The sequence below is a fragment of the Erythrolamprus reginae genome, chromosome 2, assembly GCF_031021105.1.
Source record: "Erythrolamprus reginae isolate rEryReg1 chromosome 2, rEryReg1.hap1, whole genome shotgun sequence".
NCBI lineage: Eukaryota > Metazoa > Chordata > Lepidosauria > Squamata > Dipsadidae > Erythrolamprus > Erythrolamprus reginae.
Window position 1 is genome coordinate 275,026,089 of NC_091951.1, and position 24,391 is coordinate 275,050,479.

General features: G+C 39.0%; 1 protein-coding gene across 1 annotated transcript in view; it reads left to right on the top strand.

Annotated features, from left to right (window-relative positions):
- RORB (RAR related orphan receptor B) overlaps positions 1-24,391 on the top strand; it is a 62,845-nt gene that overhangs the window by 6,172 nt on the left and 32,282 nt on the right. Inside the window, exon 3 of the mRNA XM_070736892.1 lies at positions 4,231-4,632. Coding sequence (XP_070592993.1) covers positions 4,231-4,632 — 402 coding nt within the window. The remainder of the gene's footprint in view (positions 1-4,230; positions 4,633-24,391) is intronic.

Genomic DNA, 24,391 nt, shown 5'->3' on the forward strand with positions numbered 1-24,391 from the left:
GTATATGTTTATACCAATACCTTTTATCTTGTACATAAATAAAAATAAATAAATAAATTTCTATAGGGTTACATTTTCCCTGGTCAAACAGCAGCCCCCACCCCTCTGCCGCCACCTCTCTCGTACACACACAGACACACACACACAACAAAGGGGTCAGAGTTATGAAAGCAACGTTGTGGCACACACCATGAGCTCTGCCCCTTTGGAATGTGGGTCATGATATTGCTCACATGTCAGAAGGCAGCAAAGCTGGCAAAAAACTGCTTTCATCATTCTAACGAAAACAGCAAGCATTCCTGCATGATGCTGTCCCCAGCCTATTGGGGGGAGAGAGAGAAATGGCTAATGAAGATGGCAATATTGCTTTACATTATGACTGGCAGGTTTCTCTCTTTTCTTGTCACAAGAAACGAACCCTTTTATTACTTTAAGGTTATATGTGACAAATACATTTCTGGGATGTAATCCACAAATTGTGCCTCTTTAGAGGAAGTACGATTCCTGTAGAGTGTTTCCTTTAGTCTGTTATTTCCCTTCATTACAAGCTATATAACATTCTTCCCTACCTCCCCCCCCCCCCAAAAAAAAGTGTGTGAAGATAACAGCCCATTGACAGATTGTGATAATAGGGAGTTGGGGGCTTGTTATCTTCCAAAAGTACTAATCCTGTTAGTGCACAGATTAAAGGTTTGGAGAAAATTGATAAATCGCACAGGATATAAATCTGAAGAGAACATTTTTAGAGAGTCCTGGTTTGCTGCACAGTGAAGGCAGGGAGCTGAAAAAGCTATTGCGAGGCTGCTCATTATGCATGGCAGGATGGTGGTTGCCTGGCACTCTAGGAAGAATAGCCTCTTGATTTTAGTCGAGCTTAGAGTAGGGCGAGCAATAGGAGTGAGCACGGGTGACTAGACCCTACAGCTCCCTTGTCAGCAAAAGACAACCAGAAAAAGGGTATACAAGGGCAACGAGTTGCCACTTTGGGTGCTATGGTCTAACTGTCTCTGTCAGACTCTATCTTTGCCGCCCCGAGTCTTCGGAGAGGGGCGGCATACAAATCTAAATAATAATAATAATAATAATAATAATAATAATAATAATAATAATAATAATAATAATAATAATAATAATAATAATGTGTTTTAAAAGAAAATATTGAAAATGTTTCTTCGTTTCCTCCAGAAATCTCAAGTTCAATTAAAAAGAATGTTTAACTCAAAAAAAAACCACCCTGAGTTTTTAAATGATTTGGAATTATTTCAGTTCAAAATTTGCAGAGGAGTATATCACATCATTTTCTTCCACTGTGTTAATGGAAGTCAATCAGTTAAAAATTAAAATAATCTCTCTTTATAATGACCAACATTAACTGTTACCCTAAACATTATAAACCATGAACAGGCTGATTTATTTTTTTTAAATCACCATTGTTTTAATTTTTTTTAAAAAAATGAATGTACAGTGGTACCTCTACCTACAAATGCCTCTACTTACGAACTTTTTTAGATAAAAACTGAGTATTCAAGATCTTTTCCCCTCTTTTCAAGAACCATTTTCCACTTACAAACCTGAGCCTCTGAAACTGCAACCCGAAAAGGCGGGGAGAAGCCTCCGTGGGGCCTATCTAGGACTCGCCTGGGAGGAAACAGGGCCAGAAAAGGCAGGGAGAAGCCTCCGTGGGGCCTCTCTAGGAATCTCCCGGGAGGAAACAGGGTCTCCACTTTCCTTGTGGTTTCCTCAATTGCACGCATTTGCTTTTACATTAATTCCTGTGGGGAAAATTGCTTCTTCTTACAAACTTTTCTACTTAAGAACCTGGTCATGGAACAAATTAAGTTCGTAAGTAGAGGTACCACTGTATATCTTACCTACAAAATAGATTTCTAGAAGAATCATATAGGGCAGACTACTTTGATTGAAATTTACTGGACTTTGAAGAAGAAATAAACTGTAAAGCAATCCTGATAACCCTGGTTTGTGAATCTATGACAATAATGAGTATGGAGGAGCCTCTTTTAAATACAAATTTCCATTAAATCCAAATTACCTAATTTGCTTCATTTGTATTATAACTGTAATTATGTAATTGACATAAGTGGCATATGCAATAAAACTTCAATTCACTGTAATGGACAGACCATTAACTAACAACTAACAACTAACAACTACCAAACTATTTATTAAATGGAATGAAGTTAGAGCTAAACATTTCTTATTGCATCTGGAGTCATTACTTTAGGTCCATTACTTTCTAGTAGATTAATCTCATGATTACTGGTCTTAAGGTAAAGTTGCTGAGATTTCCAACGGAATGATGCAGAAACATCTTGATTCTCTACTTTAGTTAATATATAAAAGTAAAGCTTTTCTCGCCATGTAGTTAAATAAGCAGAAACAAAACTGAATTGCTTGAAATATTTTATGAACCAATTTTTAGTTGCTCAATGTTAATTTTATTTATTTATTTATATTTATATTTATATTATTTATTTATTTGTTTAGACTTCTATGGTGCCCAATCTCGAAGGACTCAGTGCAGTTTACAATAACAATATAAATACAAAACCAATAAAAAGAAGTCAAATATGCTACCTAAAACTATAAAGCCCTCCTTAAATAACCTTTAATAAAACAATCAAGACAACATGCATGCATGCCATTTGTAAGATTTGGCCATTATAGATGTTATTTATTTATTTATTTATTTATTTATTTATTTACTTACTTACTTACTTACTTACTTACTTACTTACTTACTTACTTATTAGATTTGTATGCCGCCCCTCTCCGAAGACTCGGGGCGGCTCACAACAATGAAAAGACAATGATAAAAATAATCTTAAAAACCCCAATTTAAAGAACCACTCATACATACAAGCATACCATGTATAAATTCTATAAGCCTAGGGGGAATTGAAATTTCAATTCCCCCATGCCTGACGACAGAGGTGGGTTTTAAGGAGCTTGCGAAAGGCAAGGAGGGTGGGGACAACTCTGATATCTGGGGGGAGCTGGTTCCAGAGGGTCGGGGCCACCACAGAGAAGGCTCTTCTCCTTGGTCCCACCAAACGACATTGCTTAGTCGATGAGACCCGGAGAAGGCCAACTCTGTGGGACCTAACCGGTCGCTGGGATTCGTGTGGCAGAAGGCGGTCCCGGAGATATTCTGGTCCGATGCCATGAAGGGCTTTATAGGTCATAACCAACACTTTGAATTGTGACCGGAAAATTGATCGGCAACCAATGCAGACTGCGGAGTATTGGTGTAACATGGGCATATCTTGGGAAGCCCATGATTGCTCTCAAAGCTGCATTCTGCGTTCTGTTAGTTCATGGCCCCAAGGCCTGCCGGCAAAGCCAGGTCTTTATGGCCTTACAGAAGGTCAGTAAGGTAGGAGCAGTATGGACATTGGGGGGAGTTGATTACATAGAACCGGGGTGACAACAGAGAAGGCCCTCTGCCAACCTGCATTGCTTAGTCGATGGGACCTAGAGGTGGCCAACTTTGTATGCTCTTATTGGTCTCTGGAAGTATGTGGCAAGATATAGTCCCGTAAATAGTCTGACCCTGGGCTATGTAGGGCTTTATAGGTAATAACCAACTCTTTTAGTTGCTGCATAGATTATTTCATACTCTGCACAGTGAGGATCAAATATATAGGACTATATTTCTCTGTTGGTCTAATTGGGACAAAATAAGAGATTTATATACAATTATTGTGCAGAAAATTGCATTATGAAAGCAATCTCCCAGGTGCCATGGTACTTATACTGAAATGAATGAATGAATGAATGAATGAATGAATGAATGAAAGAATGAATGAATGAATGAATGAATGAAAGAATGAATGAATGAATGAATGAATGAATGAATGAATGAATGAATGCCTTCCAGTGATGGGCATCTTATACCATATATAAATTATCTAAACAAATGTGGTTTCCTAAACTTCTTTGCTGCCTTATATGTGGCCTAAATCCATTCATTTGTGCCTTATCCAATAACCATTATTAAACCACAGATTGACATATTTTTTAAAAGATTAATGATCTCTAATCCTCACAGAGTCAGAAAGGAGTTGGGCGGCTTATAAAACAAATATTAAATTAAGTTAAAATTAAATTAATCAGTTTGAAGCACTTAGTACCCTACACCTGGCATATAGGTCAAAGTGATACTTTAAAAATGAGAATACCAATGTATTTTTGAAATTGTTCTTGTTTCAGCTGTAAAGTTTGGAAGAATGTCCAAGAAGCAGAGGGACAGTCTCTATGCTGAGGTACAGAAACATCAACAGCGGCTGCAGGAGCAGCGCCAGCAACAGAGTGGTGAGGCTGAAGCCTTGGCCCGAGTCTACAGCAGTAGCATCACCAATGGCTTAAGCAACCTGAACAATGAAACGGATGGCACTTATTCAAATGGGCACGTCATTGACCTGCCGAAGTCCGAAGGTTATTACAGTGTGGATTCTGCTCAACCCTCCCCAGATCAGTCTGGCTTAGACATGACCGGAATCAAACAGATCAAGCAAGAACCTATTTATGACCTCACTACTGTACCAAACTTGTTTACCTATAGCTTTTGCAACAACGGACAATTAGCTCCAGGGATAACTATGGCAGAAATAGGTAAGACAATCCTGTCTTTGGTGGTCAATGTAATTTTTATAATGGTTGTGTGTCTATCCCTCAAGCCGAGAGGTTGCATTTGATACAGGCTGATCCTGTCTGACTGGGTTTGTGGTAGAGTCAGTTTACGGAATTCTAAAATGTTTACATTACTTAAATGGAGCAATTCATGATCTGTTTATGAAGCTGAACACCACAGCCAGTGATAAATTAATCAAATGATAATTACTAAATAGAGAGCTTGTATCAAAAGAGCTCATTATCATGAGAGTTTAATGATCTTTTTGACAACTATACACATTCTTGTCAACAAATCGCTCTGAGAGTGGATCATTAATAGGACTGGCATGAAAATTAATTATAATGCAGAACTTTGTGATCTTGCATTGAATACTCAAGATTTACATCAGCATTTGGCATAGATAACTTCACACTGTCCCTGTTAATTCGTTGGAGAATTTTATTTCAAGCATTAGGCATAATTTTTTCAGTTGTGACTCTGATCATTAGTAGACTAACCTCATTGTTAGGTGTCTTGTATAGGGAGGAAGGTGATGTCTTTATGATGACCAATATTTTCTATTCACAGCTATGTTAAAAGACATAATTAATTTTCAACCAATGATTGTTGTATTTGTTATAACCATAATTTATTCATCTTGTATGCCATTCAGTAGAATGTGCTTTCTAAAAACTCTTCTTCTTAGGCCAAAGTTGACTTGCTAGCTAGAAAAATATAGCCATAAATATCTGTTCTGCTAGCATTTAAATACATTTATGAAGAGGAATAAAAATAGACTACTTCTGGGCAATTAGCCTTGGTTGGATTAGGAGATATACATCTGCAAGTTAAGGGCAAACTGGCATGATCCAAGCTACTTCAAAATTCAATTCAAAACAGATTTGGGCATATTCAGTAACGGGTAAGCATCAAAATGCCTGCAGCTGCTTTTGTTCCTTCCTTTCTTTGGCAGAATAAAATGGTAGACTTTTTAGAAGGAATTGACCCTGCCACGTTTGAGCCAGATGCAGTCAAGGACAAACATTAAATGTTTGAAATATTTTTCTGATGCCTCTTTTAAAGCAGAGATTAACAGGGATGGGAAAAGGACAGCACAGCGCAGCAAATTGTTCCCCATAATGGACTATAGAAATAGGTTGAATTAATGTTGAAAGTATCCTAACTCCAAATGAAATGTATTATTTTTTTTCAAAAACCATTTTTATTTACTTATTTGTTTATTTTGCCAAGTATGTATTGGTAGTATACATAGATATAACGCTGTTTGTATACATGAGATGGGTACTAATAAGAAGGAAGCATTAGTACAGGATTGGTAGCCATGCTGGTGCACTAATGCATGCCCCTTAATGACCTCTTAGGGATCAGGTGAGGATAGTCCAAGAATAAAGTTTTGGAGGTTCGGTGATGAAACAACAGAATCAGGTAGTGAGTTCCAGCCATTAACTACTCAGTTGCTGAAGTTATATTTTCTACAGTCAGGTTTGGAGCGGTTTACTTTGAGTTTGCATCTGTTGTGTGCTCGTGTATTGTGATGGTTGAAGCTAAAGTAATCATTGACAGGAAGGATGTTGTCGCAGATGATTTTATGAACTTTGCTTAAGTTGTGTTGAAGGCAACTTAGTTCTAAGCCTTTTAAGCCCAGGATTTCAAGTCTGGTTGTGTAAGATATTCTGTTGTGAGTAGAGGAGGGGAGGGCTCTTCTCGTAAAGTATCTCTGGACACTTTCTAATGTATTTAGGTCTGAAATGTGGTGTGGCTTCCAGACAGATGAGCTGTATTCAAGGATTGGTCTGGTGAAAGTTTTATATGCTCTGGTTAGTAGTGTGATATTACTGGAGAAGAAGAACTCCAGGCCCTTCATTTTCTGAGATCCCAAGATTCACATTGTATTGAAGAATTCCCATTGACTTGCCCTTCTAATCAATGCAGTTTCTGAAATACAATTGAGATAGCTGGATGGCTGCTCCTGAAAATAAACCTCTCAGAATGGGATACCAGGCTGGAGAAGCCCATTGATAAACTTTTAGAGCCTGATTGCCTTCCAAACAGTTCATTTTAACACCTACTAAGGCAGTGAGGGCGAACCCTTTTTTCCTCCGGTGCCAAAAGAGTGTGTGGGTGCGCTATTGCCCATACCCATAATTCAATGCTTGGGAAGGGCCAAAACAGCTTCCCCCATCCCCTAGAGGCCCTTTGGAGGCAGAAAAGGCCTGTTTCCCAACTTTTGGTGGGCCCAGTAGGCTCATGTTTTGCCCTCCAAAGGCTTTCCTGGAGCCGGGGGAGGGTAAAAAACCCCATCCTTCTGGAGGCTCTCTGGAAGTCAAAAGCACCCTCCCAGAGCCTCTGTGTGAGCCAAAAATCAGATGGCCGGCACACACGTGAATGTTGGAGCTGAGCTAGGGCAATGGCTCCTGTGCCAGCAGATATGGCTCCGCATGGCACCTGTGCGATAGATTCGCCATCACTGCACTATGGTAAAAGGCCATAGAGGTATGGAGACTGTAAACAGGTTGGCCCAAAGAAAATAGCATTGGCAGGCTTGCTGTCCTCTTATTCTTAAAAGCAGTGAACATTTTGTCTCGCCCTAATGAATCCTGTCTCTTTCTTGATTTTAAATTGGCATTCTGCCCATAGCCACTAAAAGAAGCTGGGCAGCTTTAGAAGTGGGAATATATATATAAATAAATGTTAATCCATTCACTCATAATTGAGAAACTTACGCCAGCACGGATCATGCAGAATTTAAAAGTAAGATAGGGCTCCAAAGGGCTGCTGGACTGGTCAGCTGTGAAACCATATTCAAAACGCTAAGAAACGAAGAGAGCTCTAAATTGGCTGACAGGATCATCACGAACGTGTGTTTTAATTCTGTTTGCACAGGAGAGAGCAGAGTTAAGCCTTCTAGCTGGCCACATTAATGAGCATTGAGTAGTAAGAAAATGAAGGAAGCCTGAAGCACTGCCACCCATGCCACCCCAAGAGAGCTCTGATAGGCAGAGAATTTAATGAGGTGATAAACTCATTGGCCAGTCACTTACTGAATGTCAGGGAAAATACTTCACACACACACACACAATACATCCCCAGTCTTCTCCATATATGGAAGTGAAAAGGCAAAATTGCATTTTGTCTGCAAAAAGCCTCCAAAACAGCAGAGAAGCCATGGAGTCTGTAACCACTTTGGAGCCATCTGATTCAGTTTGCTACATCAAAGCAAGTCCCCACTTCATTTTGTGAATCTTCTTCCATGGGAATTGAACTGCATCTTTGTCAGAGGGAGGCACCCCTTTGAAGCTTTGCATAGCCTTGAGCTCCAGAGCTTTCCTAAAACCACAGACTAATTAGAACAAAGCAACAGCTCTTTTGGGGCTGTTTTCTCAAATCTGCTGGGTCTTGGCTGATTACACTTCACAAACCACACCTACCAAACCAAGCCAAAGTATAATTTATTTCCTCTTAGCTTTGAATGTGGGTATCATGATTGAGCTGCAAAAATTAACATGACCGCTAGAGCTGGCATCAAAAGGATGGTTAACAATTTTAGTCTTTGCCTCCATATTGGGATCATCTTGATTTTTTGTGTGTGTGTGTCACCTGGATCTGGCAGTGCTACTAAAATCCTTAAGCAAACGTTTCCCTTGCTTCCATCTCTTGAAACACAGGAGTCAAAAGTGACAGAGCAGCCCCAGCATCTCAAGGCAGCTCTTCTAGTGGCGACCTGGAACCTTGCAACCCACATCAAGCTTAGTAGTGATGTGATAATCCAGACTTCATGGTCTATCAGCATATTTTTTAGTGTGTGGTGACTATAGTAAATCTTATAAATACACTGCTCAAAAAAATAAAGGGAACACTTAAACAACACAATATAACTCCAAGTAAATCAAACTTCTTTGAAATCAAACTGTCCATTTAGGAAGCAAGTCTTATTGACAATCAATTTCACATGCTGTTGTGCACATTCAACTTTGTACAGAACGAAGTATTAAATGAGAATATTTCATTCATTCAGATCTAGGATGTGTTATTTGAGTGTTCCCTTTACTTTTTTGAGCAGTATACATACTTAAATATAGTGTGTGTAAATTCAACCAGTTTTCTTACATTTCTCATCATATTAATACAGGTTTAATACAAAGTTTTTCAAACTTTAAGATGCGTGGACTTCAACTCCCAGAATTCTGGGAATTGAAGTCACATGTCTGGAAGTCTGGAAGTATAGCTGATAGAGAGGTATATAAAATGAGACAGAAGGAGGCGAAACAGATAATATATGCTGCTAAAGCCTCAAAAGAGGAAGAAATTGCAAAATCTGTAAAGAAGGGGGATAAAACCTTCTTCAGATATATTAGTGATAGGAAGAAGAAAAACTGCAGCATCACGAAGCTTAGTACCGGGAATAATACATGCATTGATGGGAATAAGGAGATCGCTGACCATTTCAATAGCTTCTTCTGTTCAGTTTTCTCAAAAGACACCTTACAAAATAATACTATAGAGGGATATAGCATTGCTTCCAGCTGTACAGATTCAGCTCCAGTGATCTTAGAAGCCGATGTCTTAGAAGAACTTGAACGATTAAAGATAAATAAGGCAATGGGTCCAGATGGCATCCATCCCAGAGTTCTTAAAGAACTCAGATCTGTCATTGCTACCCCCCTGACTGATTTGTTTAACCAATCCCTGTTAACAGGAGATGTTCCTGAGGATTGGAGAATGGCCAGTGTTGTGCCTATCCACAAGAAGGGCAGTAGAGAAGAAGCTAGTAACTACGGGCCAGTTAGTTTGACATCAGTTATAGTTAAAATGATGGAGACTCTACTCAAAAAGAGGATAAATCAGCACCTAAAAAACAATAACTTATTGGACCCAAATCAGCATGGCTTTACTGAAGGCAAATCATGTCAGACTAATCTGACTTTGACTATGTCACAAAGGTGTTGGATCAAGGTGGTGCCGTGGATATTACCTATCTGGGCTTCAGCAAAGCCTTTGATACGGTTCCACATAAAGAGCTGATAGATAAATTAGTGAAGATTGGACTTAATCCCTGGTTAGTTCAGTGGATTTCAAGCTGGCTGAAGCGTAGACATCAGAGAGTTATTGTTAATGGAGAGTATTCTGAGCAGAGACAGGTTACAAGCGGTGTGCCACAAGGGTCTGTTCCGGGTCCTATTCTTTTTAATATGTTTGTGAGTGACATAGGGGAAGGTTTGGTAGGGAAGGTTTGCCTATTTGCCAATGACTCTAAAGTGTGCAATAGGGTTGATATTCCTGGAGGGGTCTGTAATATGGTAAATTATTTAGCTTTACTAGATAAATGGTCAAAGCAATGGAAACTGCAGTTTAATGTTTCCAAATGTAAAATAATGCACTTGGGGAAAAGGAATCCTCAATCTGAGTATTGCATTGGCAGTTCTGTGTTAGCAAAAACTTCAGAAGAGAAGGATTTAGGGGTAGTAATTTCTGGGTGAGCAGTGTGGTCGGGCGGTAGGAAAAGCAAGTAGGATGCTTGGCTGCATAGCTAGAGGTGTAACAAGCAGGAAGAGGGAGATTGTGATCCCCTTATATAGAGCGCTGGTGAGACCACATTTGGAGTACTGTGTTCAGTTCTGGAGACCTCACCTACAAAAAGATATTGACAAAATTGAACGGGTCCAAAGACGGGCTACAAGAATGGTGGAAGGTCTTAAGCATAAAATGTATCAGGAAAGACTTAATGAATTCAATCTGTATAGTCTGGAGGACCGAAGGAAAAGGGGGGACATGATTGAAACATTTAAATATGTTAAAGGGTTAAATAAGGTTCAGGAGGGAAGTGTTTTTAATAGGAAAGTGAACACAAGAACAAGGGGACACAATCTGAAGTTAGTTGGGGGAATGATCAAAGGCAACATGAGAAAATATTATTTTACTGAAAGAGTAGTATATCCTTGGAACAAACTTCCAGCAGACGTGGTTGGTAAATCCACAGTAACTGAATTTAAACATGCCTGGGATAAACATATATCCATTGTAAGATAAAATACAGGAAATAGTATAAGGGCAGACTAGATGGACCATGAGGTCTTTTTCTGCCGTCAGTCTTCTATGTTTCTATGTTTCTATGTCTTAAAATGACCAAGTTTGAAAAACACTTGGTTGGTGAAATGTATATAAATTGAACTGATAAATAAGAGATTGTACAGTCATCCATAAAAATTGCTGGAACGGAGACAGATTGTATCTCTGCCAACAGTATTTTTCTTAATGGAATGATGTTTTATCCATATATCCCAACATTTATTTATTTATTATTTATTATTTGGATTTGTATGCCGCCCCTCTCCGAAGACTCGGGGCGGCATCCTGGGACTTCTATGCAATAAACATATAGACACATCAGTAGTGGGCTTCACTTACCTTTGCTAATGGTTTGGGAATAGGAGTACGCGGGCGCGCACTTTGCATATGCACAGAGCATTTTTTATTATGTCCAGGTGGGTGGGCGGAGCCTCCTACCCCTGCTGCAACTGGTTCACCAGAATTGGTGCGAACCGGTAGCAACCCACCACTGAGACACATAGACATTGCTTTAGTGATACTACTTTACCATTTTTTTTTCAGAAGCACTGCTTCTTGGTTACTGTATAAGATTGAAGGATAACTTTGTTACACAAAGCAAGGGGTTTGATGATTTACAAAACAGTAACTTCAGTTGAAGACATAAGCCTAACTCAATTTCTGATGGGTAGACATACTCTGAGCTAAAGTTTGATTAACATGGTTTACTAAATAAACCATGCCTCTTTGCTTGTAGAATTAATTAGCTGGGGTCTATAGCAAAGGTTAAGTTTCCCCTAAGTAACTGAGTCCAAGATATGATATCTGAATTAAGTCATTAAATATTTCTCCTTCCTGTAATAGATAACCTGATGAAGAATTCTGGACATGTCAAAATGTTGCACTAAAGATTTTTGGTTAGTCCTAATAAAGTTTTTGATTAAAAAAAAAACAGCCATTGGGGAAAATGGATTTGCTTAATTACCATAGGGTTTGGGTAAAGATTTCATAAAAATTGTCATAATTTGAATGTGATACCTCGCCTTATGACTGCAATGACTTTCAGTCATAAGTTAAGGACTGCTTGTATCCCTTTCCTTAACAATGCACCAGGATTAAGAGTTAGAATCCAAATGTTTCAAGAAAGATCATTGATCTTTTAACTTATCATTACTGTTTTCGTAAGAAATGAGAGGAAGCCAAGTATTACACTAATTTTCAATCTTATGTTTTCACAGAGGCTTAGAATGGGGGGAAAAAATTAAATAGGAAAGATGGTTCCAGCTTGGAGACAGAGTTACTGAGAATGCTTTTCATGTATTGAATTCCTCTTTGCCCAGCGGTTTGTTAAAACCTCACAATGGGACCAACATTAAAATAAAAAAATAGTAAAAAATGGTAGAAAGCCCTGTACAGAAACTGCGGTTCAAAAAGAAAAGCAAGCTTCTTAAAATGGTATCGTTATATTAATTTTTTTTTTGTTTCTGGTCCCACTAGTGATAAACAGAGAATGACTCAGTAATTAAGGGAAGAGTGGGTACACAATGGCAACCCTGTTAGCTTGAAGGCTATCCCATGAGAAAGACACTATCAAGGGCTGAATAGGTTCTAACCACATTTTCCAGATTGGGATCACAGCACTCAGATCCTTACAGATTGAAACAAAGCTTCCTTATGCTTTAAAGCTGTGGTGCAGCCTTGAATGCTCAGCTCACAATGCAAATTACTGCTTTTTAAGCAAACCCGCCAAGCGAAGAATGGGCTACCGGGTTGCCAAAATGCAGAGCAACTAAGGGCCTGATGCCTTGCTTTGTTATCCTTCAGTATCTGCAGGTGCCCTTTTAAAAAGAGATGCCGGAAATGTAGTTTAGTTGTACTGTACCTGTATTTTTACCGAACCTAAGATGTTTGTCGAACTGTCCTGAATGATAAAAAGAAATTCTTTAATGCACTGAATATCACTTATGCTATTTTCATTTTTCCTGTGTGTCTGTTTGCTTTGGCTGGGGACATGCACTGACGAGAAAACTTGAGCTTCTTAAAATGACAATATTAGAGTTCCTGAGACTGTTCACAGAAACAGAGCTGGATTCCCATAGGAGACAGATGTGAAGGAGTCAGAGTTTTCACATTTTGCGTTTGTTGAACACGAAACAGAGAATCTTCTGGAAATCTGTTCTGATGTCAACATACCAGGCTGGGCATTCTCTGATTCATGGTCCTTTACAGAACTTTCCCAAGGGACAATCTGTCCAAGTTTGGAATTTATTTACTAAGTATTACTTAGTACTGAGCTCCAAAATCTCTCTCTCTCTCTCTCCCTCTGTTTTACTTTTATCCTAAACCTCTTCCCCATACACAAAATTATTTGCCTGGGGACTTCTTATGACTGTGTCCTCTTTTATCTTCCTTGCCCACAACTAATTTTAAGATCCCTCTCAGAGAATCATATTTAATTATTCAGGCTTTCAAGATTGCTTGGATAAATCTCAGTTATAGTTCTGTAGATCAAGGTTGCCATCTAGTGAGTATTGAAGTCATCAGATTCTACAGATTCACAGTTTAAAAAACCGATTAATATGTGGATTAAATTGGTTGTGCAGAGTGAATATTATTCAGAGGTGAATACAATATTGTGGCTGGATATTGAAGGCAGGTGAAAATCTTAGTGATTTCTCCAGATTGAGTCCCCTCCATCCTTTCTCCTGGACGCCTGGCTTCTGGTCCAAAGATTGTAACCTGTCCAGTGCACACATGTATATGGCACAACACAAGGAGTCACAGAAGCACACACAGATGTAGTTTGATACTTCACCATGTGAATGAGAAACTTCCTATGGCCACTTCTGCTCAAAGGTTGGAAAGAATTTCTAAAGCTGTTATCCCTACTTTGATTTAAATAGGAATTTTAATTAAATAACATTAATAGAAGAGATGCTTACATTTTAAAATGTTATGTGTGGGACTCCAGCAACATTTTTTATTTATGGAAATATTTCTGTCTCTCAGTCCTTTAGACTCAGTCCTTTAGACCAGAGGTCCCCAACCGCCGGTCCGCGGACCGGGACCGGGCCGTTGGGGCTTTTCAGCCGGTCCGCGGCGCCAGGGCCCCCTCGGCCTTTCCGCACCACCAGCGGCGCTCCCCCCGCCAGCCAGCCAAGCCCTGCGCCCGCCGGAACCGGCTCCTCGCTCTCCCCCCGCCGCCCGCCGCGTTTGCAGGAGGTGGGGAGGGTTGGGCGGCCCGCCAAGGCCAGGAGGGACGCCGCTGCCCCCCCTTCCCTCTCTCCGCCCGCCACTGCGCCTCCTTGACGCCGAGAGGAAATGCCGGCAAAGGCTTTCCTCAGCGGAGGCCGGCGAAGGTGATATTGAATGTCGGGGGAGAACGGGCGGTTGCACGCGTTCCCTATCTCCCTGCTAGCCCACTCGGAATATTCAAAATAAGAAAAACCTTTGCCGGCGAAGGCTTTTCTTATTTTGAATATTCCGAGTGGGCTAGCAGGGGGATAGGGAGCGCGTGCAACCGCCCGTTCTCCCCCGACATTCAATATCACCTTCGCCGGCCCCGCCTCTCCTGCAAACCCCCTTGCTGAGAGCCCGGGGCGAAAGTGCTCTCGCAAAGGTGAGGCGGGCAGGGCGTGCGCGCGTCATCGCTGAGAAGAACGGAGAGAGAACGAGAGTGAGTGACAGCAACAGACAGCAAGATAGAGAGAAAGTGAGAAAGAGAGAGTGAGAAAGGGGGGGAGAGAAAGAGATAGCAAGAGAGAGAACAAGAGAGAGAAAGAGTGTGAGAAAGAAAACAAGAAAGAGTGAGAGAGAGAGAAAGCAAAAGAGACAGAAAGAAAACAAGAGAGAGAAAGTGAGAAGAAGAGAGAGAAAGAGGGGGAGAGAGAGAGAAAGAGAGAGGGGGGAGAGAGAGAAAGAGAGGGAGAGGGAGAAAGAGAGAGGGAGAGGGGGGAGAGATAGCAAGAGAGGGAGAGAGGGAAACGGGGAGAGAGGGGGGAGAGAAAGAGAGAGGGAGAGAGAGAGAGGAGATAAAGGAAGAGGAGAGAGAGAAAGGAAGAGAAAGAAAGAAAGAGGGATAGAAAGAGAGAGAGAGTGAGAGATGCTCAGTGAGCCTTTCTTTGAAGTTGCCTTTCTTTCTTTCTTTCTCTTTCTTTCTTTCTTGCTCTTTTTCTTTCTCTCTTTTACCTTCCCTTCCTCTATTTCTTCTTTTCTTTCTCCTTCCTACCTTCTTCCCTTACTCTCCCCTTTCATAAGTTTCCTTGCTTCCTTCCTCTGTTCCTGTCCCTTCCCCCTTTCTTTCTTTCTTTCTTTCTTTCTTTCCTTCCTTTCCTCCCTCCATTTCTTGCTTTCCTTTTCCTTCCTCCCTTCCTTCCTCCCTCATTCCCTTCTTTCACTCCTTCCTCTCTTACTCTCCCCTTTCACACCTTTCCTTGCTTCCTTTGCACCCTTCTTTTGTTCCTGTCCCTTCCCTCTTTCCTTCCTTCCTTCCCACCCTCCGTCCATTCATTCACCCATTCCTCTCTTGATCGCCCCTTTTACGGCGCCGCTGACAGCTAGCTCCCCCCCCCCACCGGGCCATGGAAAACTGGTCTAGCTTAAAGCCGGTCCCTGGTGCAAAAAAGGTTGGGGACCTCTGCTTTAGACTGTGTGGGACTCCAGCAACATTTTTTATTTATGGAAATATTTCTGTCTCTCAGTCCTTTAGACATTATTTATTCATTTTTTTATTCCAATTTATGTAGTCACCTATATCAAAAACACAATTCTAGGCAGTGTTTAGAATATGCATCCTAATTACATCCTAGTTATATCATCTATAGTTTTAAATAGCAGAGTCAGAATAAACAGAAGGGAGAGGAGAAATGTAACTTTATGCATTTATCTTCTGGTAAATTTGTTAATAATGGGGTTCAATATAATTTTTTTTATGGAGACCACAAACAAGGTCATAGTCCTATGCATACCTTCTCAAAAATAAATCTCAAAGCTCAATGAGTTTCACTACTAGATAAGCAAGCTGAGAATTGTGGGTTAGTGAATTATAGAAAATTAATACACTGGTAGATGAAGTCACCCTAAAGCATCTTCAATTTTGTTTGAAGGCTCACAAAATAAAGTTTTTTTTAAAAAATTACTTCACTGCTTTTCTTTTTTCACTAATCGTTGATATTTTACATATTAAAAAATTGCTTAAAGCTTTATTTATATACATAGCTATAACTGTAGGTAAAAAAACCTCCTTCAAATATTATGATAACCTTTAAAAAACTATTTAAAATAGTCAAATGAATAACTATTTTAACTTTTGAAAAGAAGATATTTAATGTAATCAAAAATTTTAGTCCTATTTGTTGTTATTGTTTTGTTTTTATTTGTTTTATATCACATTAAATTTCAAAAAGGATAAAAACAATGCACATTTTTGGGGTGAAAGTAAATAAAAGAAATAAAACTACCATAGTAAGTAAATTTTAACAAGTACAAAGAAAGAAGTTATTAAACAGATGTTCTAGAGCAGCGGTTCTCACGGGCATCGCCAAAGACTATCAGCTCGACTACTGTAAAGCTCTCTACATGGGGCTACCTTTGAAAAGTGTTCGGAAACTTCAGATCGTGCAGAATGCAGCTGCGAGAGCTATCATGGGCTTCCCTAAATACGCCCATGTCACACCAACACTCCGCAGTCTGCATTGGTTGCCGATCAGTTTCCGGTCACAATTCAAAGTGTTGGTTATGACCTATAAAGCCATTCATGGCACCGGACCAGAATATCTCCGGGACCGCCTTCTGCCGCACGAATCCCAGCGACCAGTTAGGTCCCACAGAGTGGGCCTTCTCCGGGTCCCGTCAACTAAACAATGTTGTTTGGCGGGACCCAGGGGAAGAGCCTTCTCTGTGGTGGCCCCAACCCTTTGGAACCAACTCCCCCCAGATATCAGAGTTGCTCCCACCCTCCTTGCCTTTCGTAAGCTCCTTAAAACCCACCTCTGTCGTTAGGCATGGGGGAATTGAGACTTTCCCTCCCCCTAGGCTTATAAAATTTATGCATGGTATGTTAGTATGTATGATTGGTTTTTAAACTGGGGTTTTAAATTAACTTAAACTTAAATATTGGATTTGTTTACATTGTATTATTATTGCTGTGAGCTGCCCCGAGTCTGCGGAGAGGGGCGGCATACAAATCTGATAAATAAATAAATAAATAAATAAATAAATAAATAAATAAATAAATACATACATACATACATACATACATACATACATACATACATACATACATAAATAAATAAATATTTCTGATAATCTTAGGAACCAAAACAATGCTTCTCTATCTATCTCCAGGCGTGTCCACCCACATACAAATAGACTACTGCAAAAAAGAAATATCTATACCATGGGAACCTCTGAGCATGCGCAGAAGCCAAATTTCAGGCTCTGCACAGGCATCAGTATGTTTTTTTAAAATTCGGCACAGGAGCATGTAAAGCATCCACGTGCACTCAAGGCGTTGTCACGCAGCATAGGAGGAAGCAAACCAGCAGCAAACCAAGGTAAATTAGAACCCATCCCTGAGTTTTTTAAATTATTTTATTATTTTATGGCATGAGGAACTATATTAAAGGGTTGCGGCATTAGGAAGGTTGAGGATCACCACTCTAGAGCAGTGTTTCCCAACCTTGGCAACTGGAAGATATCTGGACTTCGCTGGCTAGGGAATTCTGGGAGTTGAAGTCCAGATATCTTCAAGTTATCAAGGTTGGGAAACACTGCTCTAGAGTGTCTGCTTCCTGCCATCTAAGTGCTTTTGCAGAAAGTGCAGGTGAAATGTGCACATGAGAAATAAGAGAGACATATTATAAATTGATTAAAAAATCTTGACATGCAAAAAAAAAACAACCCTGAAGAAAATTAAGTTCTTTCATATTTTGGGGAAGAAGGATTTATTTCCCTCCTTCCTTCCTTCCTTCCTTCCTTCCTTCCTTCCTTCCTTCCTTCCTTCCTTCCTTCCTTCTAGAAATGCAAAGGTAATGCACCTTCTCCAATCAAGGCCAATTTACCCCACAGTGATTCAGCTAGAGCTGGGGTAGGCAAAGTTGGATCTACTATGACATATGGACTTCAACTCCCAGAATTTCTGAGCTAACATGATTGGCTCAGGAATTCTGGGAGTTGAAGTCCACAAGTCATAGAAGAGCCACCTTTGCCTATCCCTGACCTAGAGAATTGAACAACCATGCCAACAAAGCAAGTCTTCGGAGAGGGGCGGTGTACAAATCTAATAAATAATAATAATAAAATAATTATAATGGATGTGGGGAACATAGAGACGTTTTTTGCTCTCCACAAACTAAAATGAAGTACAATTTTCCCTCTGTGTATTTGTAATGTCTCAGTATTTCTATTTCAGAAATAGGGGGGAAAGGGGGCGGTGGGAATGGGGAAAAGACTCTTTTTGGATGGAGAATCAACAATAGTAGGTGATCACGCAGAAGCATAGCTAGGTGTAATAGGCTGATCATATTTGTTCTCTGATATAAATCCTTATAAAGTTTAGTTACAGATGTACCTTGTCAAGACCAATTTATGGCAGATGCCAGCCCTGCATGAGCTAAAATCCTAGGCGCTCCCAAGTAAATACAGAGAAATACTGTACGCCCTTCAGAGGTTTATTCTGGCAGTGATGGACATGTCCAGAAGAGTCTATGCAGGAAAACGCATCCAAAAGAAATCAGTTTTAAATTTATTTTTAAGGTTTCTTTTTCCCTTATTTATTTAGACAGTGGAATTATAAATCACTAGGGCTTTGCAAGCGATGCAAGCCAGAAAGGAGCTTCATTCAACTAACTTTAAAACCAAATGTACTTCAAAGCAACTTGATGAAGCAATAGAATCTTATCAATCTACCTACCTATTTATTTATTTATTTATTTATTTATTTATTTATTTATTTATTTATTTATTTATTTATTTATTTATTTATTTATTTATTTATTTATTTATTTATTTATTTGATTTTTATGTCGCCCTTCTCCTTAGACTCAGGGCGGCTTACAACATGTTAGCAATAACACTTTTATCTATCTATCTATCTATCTATCTATCTATCTATCTTTCTATCTATCTTTCTGTCTATCTTTCTATCTATCTATCTATCATCTATCTTTCTATCTTTCTATCTATCTTCCTTTCTTTCTATCTATCTACCTATCTATCTATCTTTCTTTCTATCTATTTATCATCTATCTATCTATCTATCTATCTTTCTTTCTATCTTTCTATCTTTCTATCTATCTATCTTTCTATCTATCTTTCTATCTATCTATCTATCTATCTATCTATCTATCATCTATCTATCTTTCTATCTTTCTATCTTTCTATCTTTCTATCTATCTATCTATCTATCTATCTATCTATCTATCTATCTATCACATTTCTGTACTATCCATCTCACCTAAATAACTCTGGGCAGTTTACAAATAAGAGCTGAAAAAATAGGCATAGAAAACCAATAATAAAAATCGGGTTTAAAAGAGAATTAAGGATTACAAATGTTTCAGGGGTGAAATAAGTTCCCTCAAGCCACCAACCAACCAGACTGTCTCCTGTCCCATGCCTCCCAGTAATCAATTAGGGCCCACAGGGTTGGCCTTCTCTGGATCCCATCGGCCAAGCAATGCTGACTAGTGGGACCATGGGGCAGGGCCTTCTCTGTGGCAGCTCCAGCTCTCTGGAACCAGCTGCCCCTGTAGATCACCTCATGTTTTCACTTTAATCAGGTATGTCCAACCTTGGCAACTTTAAGACTTATGGACTTCAATTCCTAGAATTCTTTCAAGTTGCCATGATTGGACGGACACCCTCTGATTTAAATGAGGTGTCAGCCACACATTAATTTACATGAAGGTCATTCTGACATTTTTCTGGCAATGTAAGAAAGAAAGGGGTGATAGGGCCATTTCGCTTTATGTATGGTTTGTTTGGGGTGTATGACTGTTTTTTTATTAAGAGTTTTTAACTGTTCTTTTTAATAATTGGATTTGTACTGTACTTTGCTGTTGTGAGCTGTGAGTAATTATTATTATTATTATTAATAATAATAATAATAATAATAATAATAATTTTTTAAAAAAATTTGCATAGGGTCAGAAAGAAAAGAACAAAACTGAAGATGAAAGCTTGCCTTTCGTAAGCTCCTCAAAACCCACCTCTGCCGTCAGGCATGGGGGAATTAAGATAATCTTTCCCCCTAGGCTTCTACAATTTATGCATGGTATGTTTGTATGTATGACTGGTTTTATAACAAGGGTTTTTAACTGTTGTAATATTGGATTTTTACATTCTGTTTTTTGTCACTGTTGGTAGCCGCCCCGAGTCTACGGAGAGGGGTGGCATACAAAACCAATAAATAAATAAATAAATAAATAGATAAATGAGGGGCAATGAGAAGAAACAGATAACTGGGCAGAGAAAAATAATCTTGTTTAGTCATTATTATGAATTAAATTCAACAGGCCAGCAACTCTTCACAGACACTTCTTTATGCTTAGATTAGTTGCACTCTTTGCACAAGCTTTAGGCAATCAATCATCATGACTTAGTATTGCTCTTTTTCTTGATCTAATGAACTCTGTAAATATTGGACAAGGCTGCATGTCATAGAGGCAGTTTAATCTAGTGGTTAGGGGACTAACCTTTTGTTATAGTCTTTTGTTATAGCCAGCGATGGGCTACTAGCCGGAACGCTAAATTGGGCTCGCTGCTGTGGCTCGTGAATGCGATTTTGCTTCTGCACCTGAAGCAAAAAAAACCTCGCCGAAACACAGGCACACATGTGGCTCCGTGCTTGATTTTGCAGAAGCAAAATCACACTGGCCCCGCAAGCACTTATGAGCTGTGGCGGTGAGCCCAATTTAGCATTCTAGTAGCCCAACCCTGGTTATAACAGATACACTGCTTTACTTACTTACTTACCTCTCTACGGAGAAGGGCGGCATACAAATCCAATAAATAAATACTTACTTACTTACTTACTTACTTACTTACTTACTTACTTACTTACTTACTTACTTACATACTTACTTACTTACTTACTTACTTACCTACCTACCTACCTACCTACCTACCTACTTACCTACCTACCTACTTACTTACTTACGTACTTAATTTCCCACCTTTATTATTTTTATAAACAAGTCAAGGCCACAAGACCTTTCTCTTCCTCCTATTTTCCCCAACAACAACCCTGTGAGGTGGGTTGAGCTGAGAGAGTGTGACTGGCCCAAGGTGCCCCACCTCACATCGAACTAGAACTCACAGTCTCCTACTATCTAGTCTCCTAACCACTAGATTAAACTGGCTCTATGACATATTTACAGAGTTTATTAGATCAAGAAAAAGAGCAATACTAAGTCATGATGATTGATTGTTTAAAGCTTGTGCAAAGAGTGAGCTTGAACTCCTTGCTCCATTCTTGATCATGCAAAGTCCCTACTGGGTTACTACCACCTGGGAGAGCAAATAAGCATTGACCTCTGCCATCATTGTGAGGGCCATCTAAAATGTTTGACAGGTTTTCAGAGTATCCTACTAATACACCTGATGAAGACCCAAAAAATCCCTCAATTCAATCTTGCTTCTTCTAACTCATTGATTTCTTAACAGTTCTAGTTATAAGCCATCTAATTCATTAGCCTCAGAGGGGAGTCTAGAGGACTTAAAGGAGAGGGTTCAAAAAGGCAAAAGAGCAAAAATCCTTTGCAGAACTGATGATTTTTTTTTACACTTTTCTCCAATTGCCACGCTCAAGCTGCAGAGATCCATGAAAAGTTTTCAAGCACTTTACAAGCAAAATCCCTACGACAGCAAAAAAAATTAAAAATTAACTTAATTAAAATACTCCCAAAAATAGTCAGAAAAAAATATTAAGCCCCAAAGACATTATGCAAAAATTAGTTTCCTAAAAGTCACCAGGATCTCAGGGGACAAAGTATTCCATAGAGATGGGACAGCCACAGACATTAACTTGCAGTGAAATTGAAAGACAAAAAAAATGCCTACGTTGTTATCCCAGAATTTTCCTCTTATCTTGAATTCAGCAACTTGCATGATCCAGTTCTTCCACATGACCAATTATTGCCATGGTCTTGGATTGTCTAACCATCCTTCACTGGCAAGAATCATTGGGAAAAATGAAAACCCTATTAAGCTGTTCCTAAACTGATACTTGAATCAGAAGTCTGGAATGGCACAATTTTGATTTTTAACAAATGCTAGAAAAGCTGTCAATGCAAAGAAAAACAGCAATTACAAATTATAAGGCTCAATGCATATATGGTATTTATTTGTTAGTTTGTCACTTATCTTGCCATGGGGTGACTTGCCATAATAAAAAGGAAGAAAAATGAAAGGCATTTAAGAAAAACAGGAGGAAGACTCTCTACAAAGGGACACTCAAAGTTCAAACCTTACTACACACATATGCACACACATGCACACACAGAGAGAGGGAGAGAGAGGGAGAGGGAGAGAGATTTTATAACAGGACAAAAGCTACTTGGGAGGAACATTTGCCTTCTGTGAATGTTATAGATCTTAGCCTGTTCTACTATTATTTCTCTCTGATCTTGTCCGACAAAACTCTTAATCTTAGAAAAGATGATTAATTGATAGATGGACAGAAGACAGACACAGAAATAGAAAATAAAGCTTTATCCATATGTCTAGCGATTCGGTACTTAGGTGAGACAACAACATTTTTTCTTCTGAATGCAGAACTTTACTGCAAATTCAGCCTCTGCTATGTTTTCTAGGTGTTTTTAATTATTCATTTTATTTATTTATTTATTTATTTATTTAGTCCAATACACAATGAGAGTTTTAGTGGGTATATATATATATATATACACACACACAGTATACACACACACACATAGTAAAATACATGATGAAGGTTATAGAGGAGATACTCATAGTAAAATATATCTATGAAAGAATAGAAAAGAAGATATAGTAATAGAACATATCAATGAAAGAATAGAAGAAGAGATATAGGAATAGAAGAAAGGAATAGGAGATATAGGAGAGCAATAGGACAGGGGACAGAAGGCACTCTAGTGCACTTGTACTCACCCCTTACTGACCTCTTAGGAATCTGGATAGGTCAACCGTAGATAATCTAAGGGTAAAGTGTTGGGGGTTTGGGGATGACACTATGGAGTCCGGTAATGAGTTCCACGCTTCGACAACTCGGTTACTGAAGTCATATTTTTTACAGTCAAGTTTGGAGCAGTTAATATTAAGTTTAAATCTGTTGTGTGCTCTTGTGTTATTGTGGTTGAAGCTGAAGTAGTCGCCGACAGGCAGGACGTTGCAGCATATGATCTTGTGGGCAATACTTAGATCTTGTTAAAGGCATCTTAGTTCTAGGCTTTCTAAGCCCAAGTGAACTTGGACAGATTGGCTGGAGTGCTTACTTCTATACAGACCATGTAGAGAAAGAAATACCCCATTAACTGAGGTCCTTTTCTTTACTATCTGCGTTACAGTTGCCTTACGGGTCTGTGTCAGTGATGCGTTGCTCCCGGTTCAGCCCTGTTCTATGAACTGGTAGTGGTGAGGTTAGTAAGCTCCGCCCACCCACCTGGGATGCTTCTGAGCACGTGCAGAAGCATTGCGAGTGTGTGCGAGCACCAACCGGTTGCAAAGGGTTTTAGAACCCAGTACTGTTCTTTATATTTGTGTATCTAGTTTATATAAAATTATATGAATGTTATATAAATGTAGTTTATAATATAAGACTGTTTGCTTCAGAAACAACATTAAATTAGTTGTTAAACCCCAAGAAAAATAAAGAATTGAAATAGGGTGCAGGGTAAACTCTAGGTAGTGAAAGAAGATTGGTACAGAGAGGTGCCTGTAATAACTACTTTGCCTAGGGGCACAAAGGGAAAAATAAAATTAGCAGATGATTTTAAAAATAACGCAGTTAAATTTTTAGTAACATTATTTCTACATGGTTAATAATGCAATGCCTATTCTTATGTAGATATTTTTTTTTTAAAAAAAGGTTATACAATAGAGTGAATTTAAATTGTGTGCACTTGCTATAAATAAATCCAATTCATTATATCTCATGGCCATCAAATAAGGTCAATGTAAAATTGGCAAATAATGACTTTTGGCAGTATTCCTAATTGAGGGCTTATCAGTTTATGCTGGCATCAAAGCCCTTCAAATATCCCCCTTTTTCATTTTGAACAATAATGACTATTCCAAAAAGTGGATCAGCCATATTCTTACTGTGAGCTGGATTTATTTTTTTCCTTAATAGTTTTGTATTTTTTGTGCTGAATCACCCTGAGGGCAAAACATTTAGGGGGCGGAAAATCTTATGCCAGTATTTTTGGAAAGCAATCAGAATAATTCCCCATTATTTGGCATGATGTGTATGGGAGTCTGTTTCTCTCTCTCTCTGTGTATCTGTGTTAAACACACATACTGCTACCGTACTGAAATCAAAATTACTTCTCAACAGAGTCTCATAGAATAGTAATAGAACAATTGAAAACATCCACCGTCAGATATTAAACAAACAAAATAGATAGTATAAAAGCAAAAATAAAACAATAAAAAGGAAAGAGAAAGTGGCATCCCATAAACACAGCGGAAAGGATAAATCCTGTCAGGCTG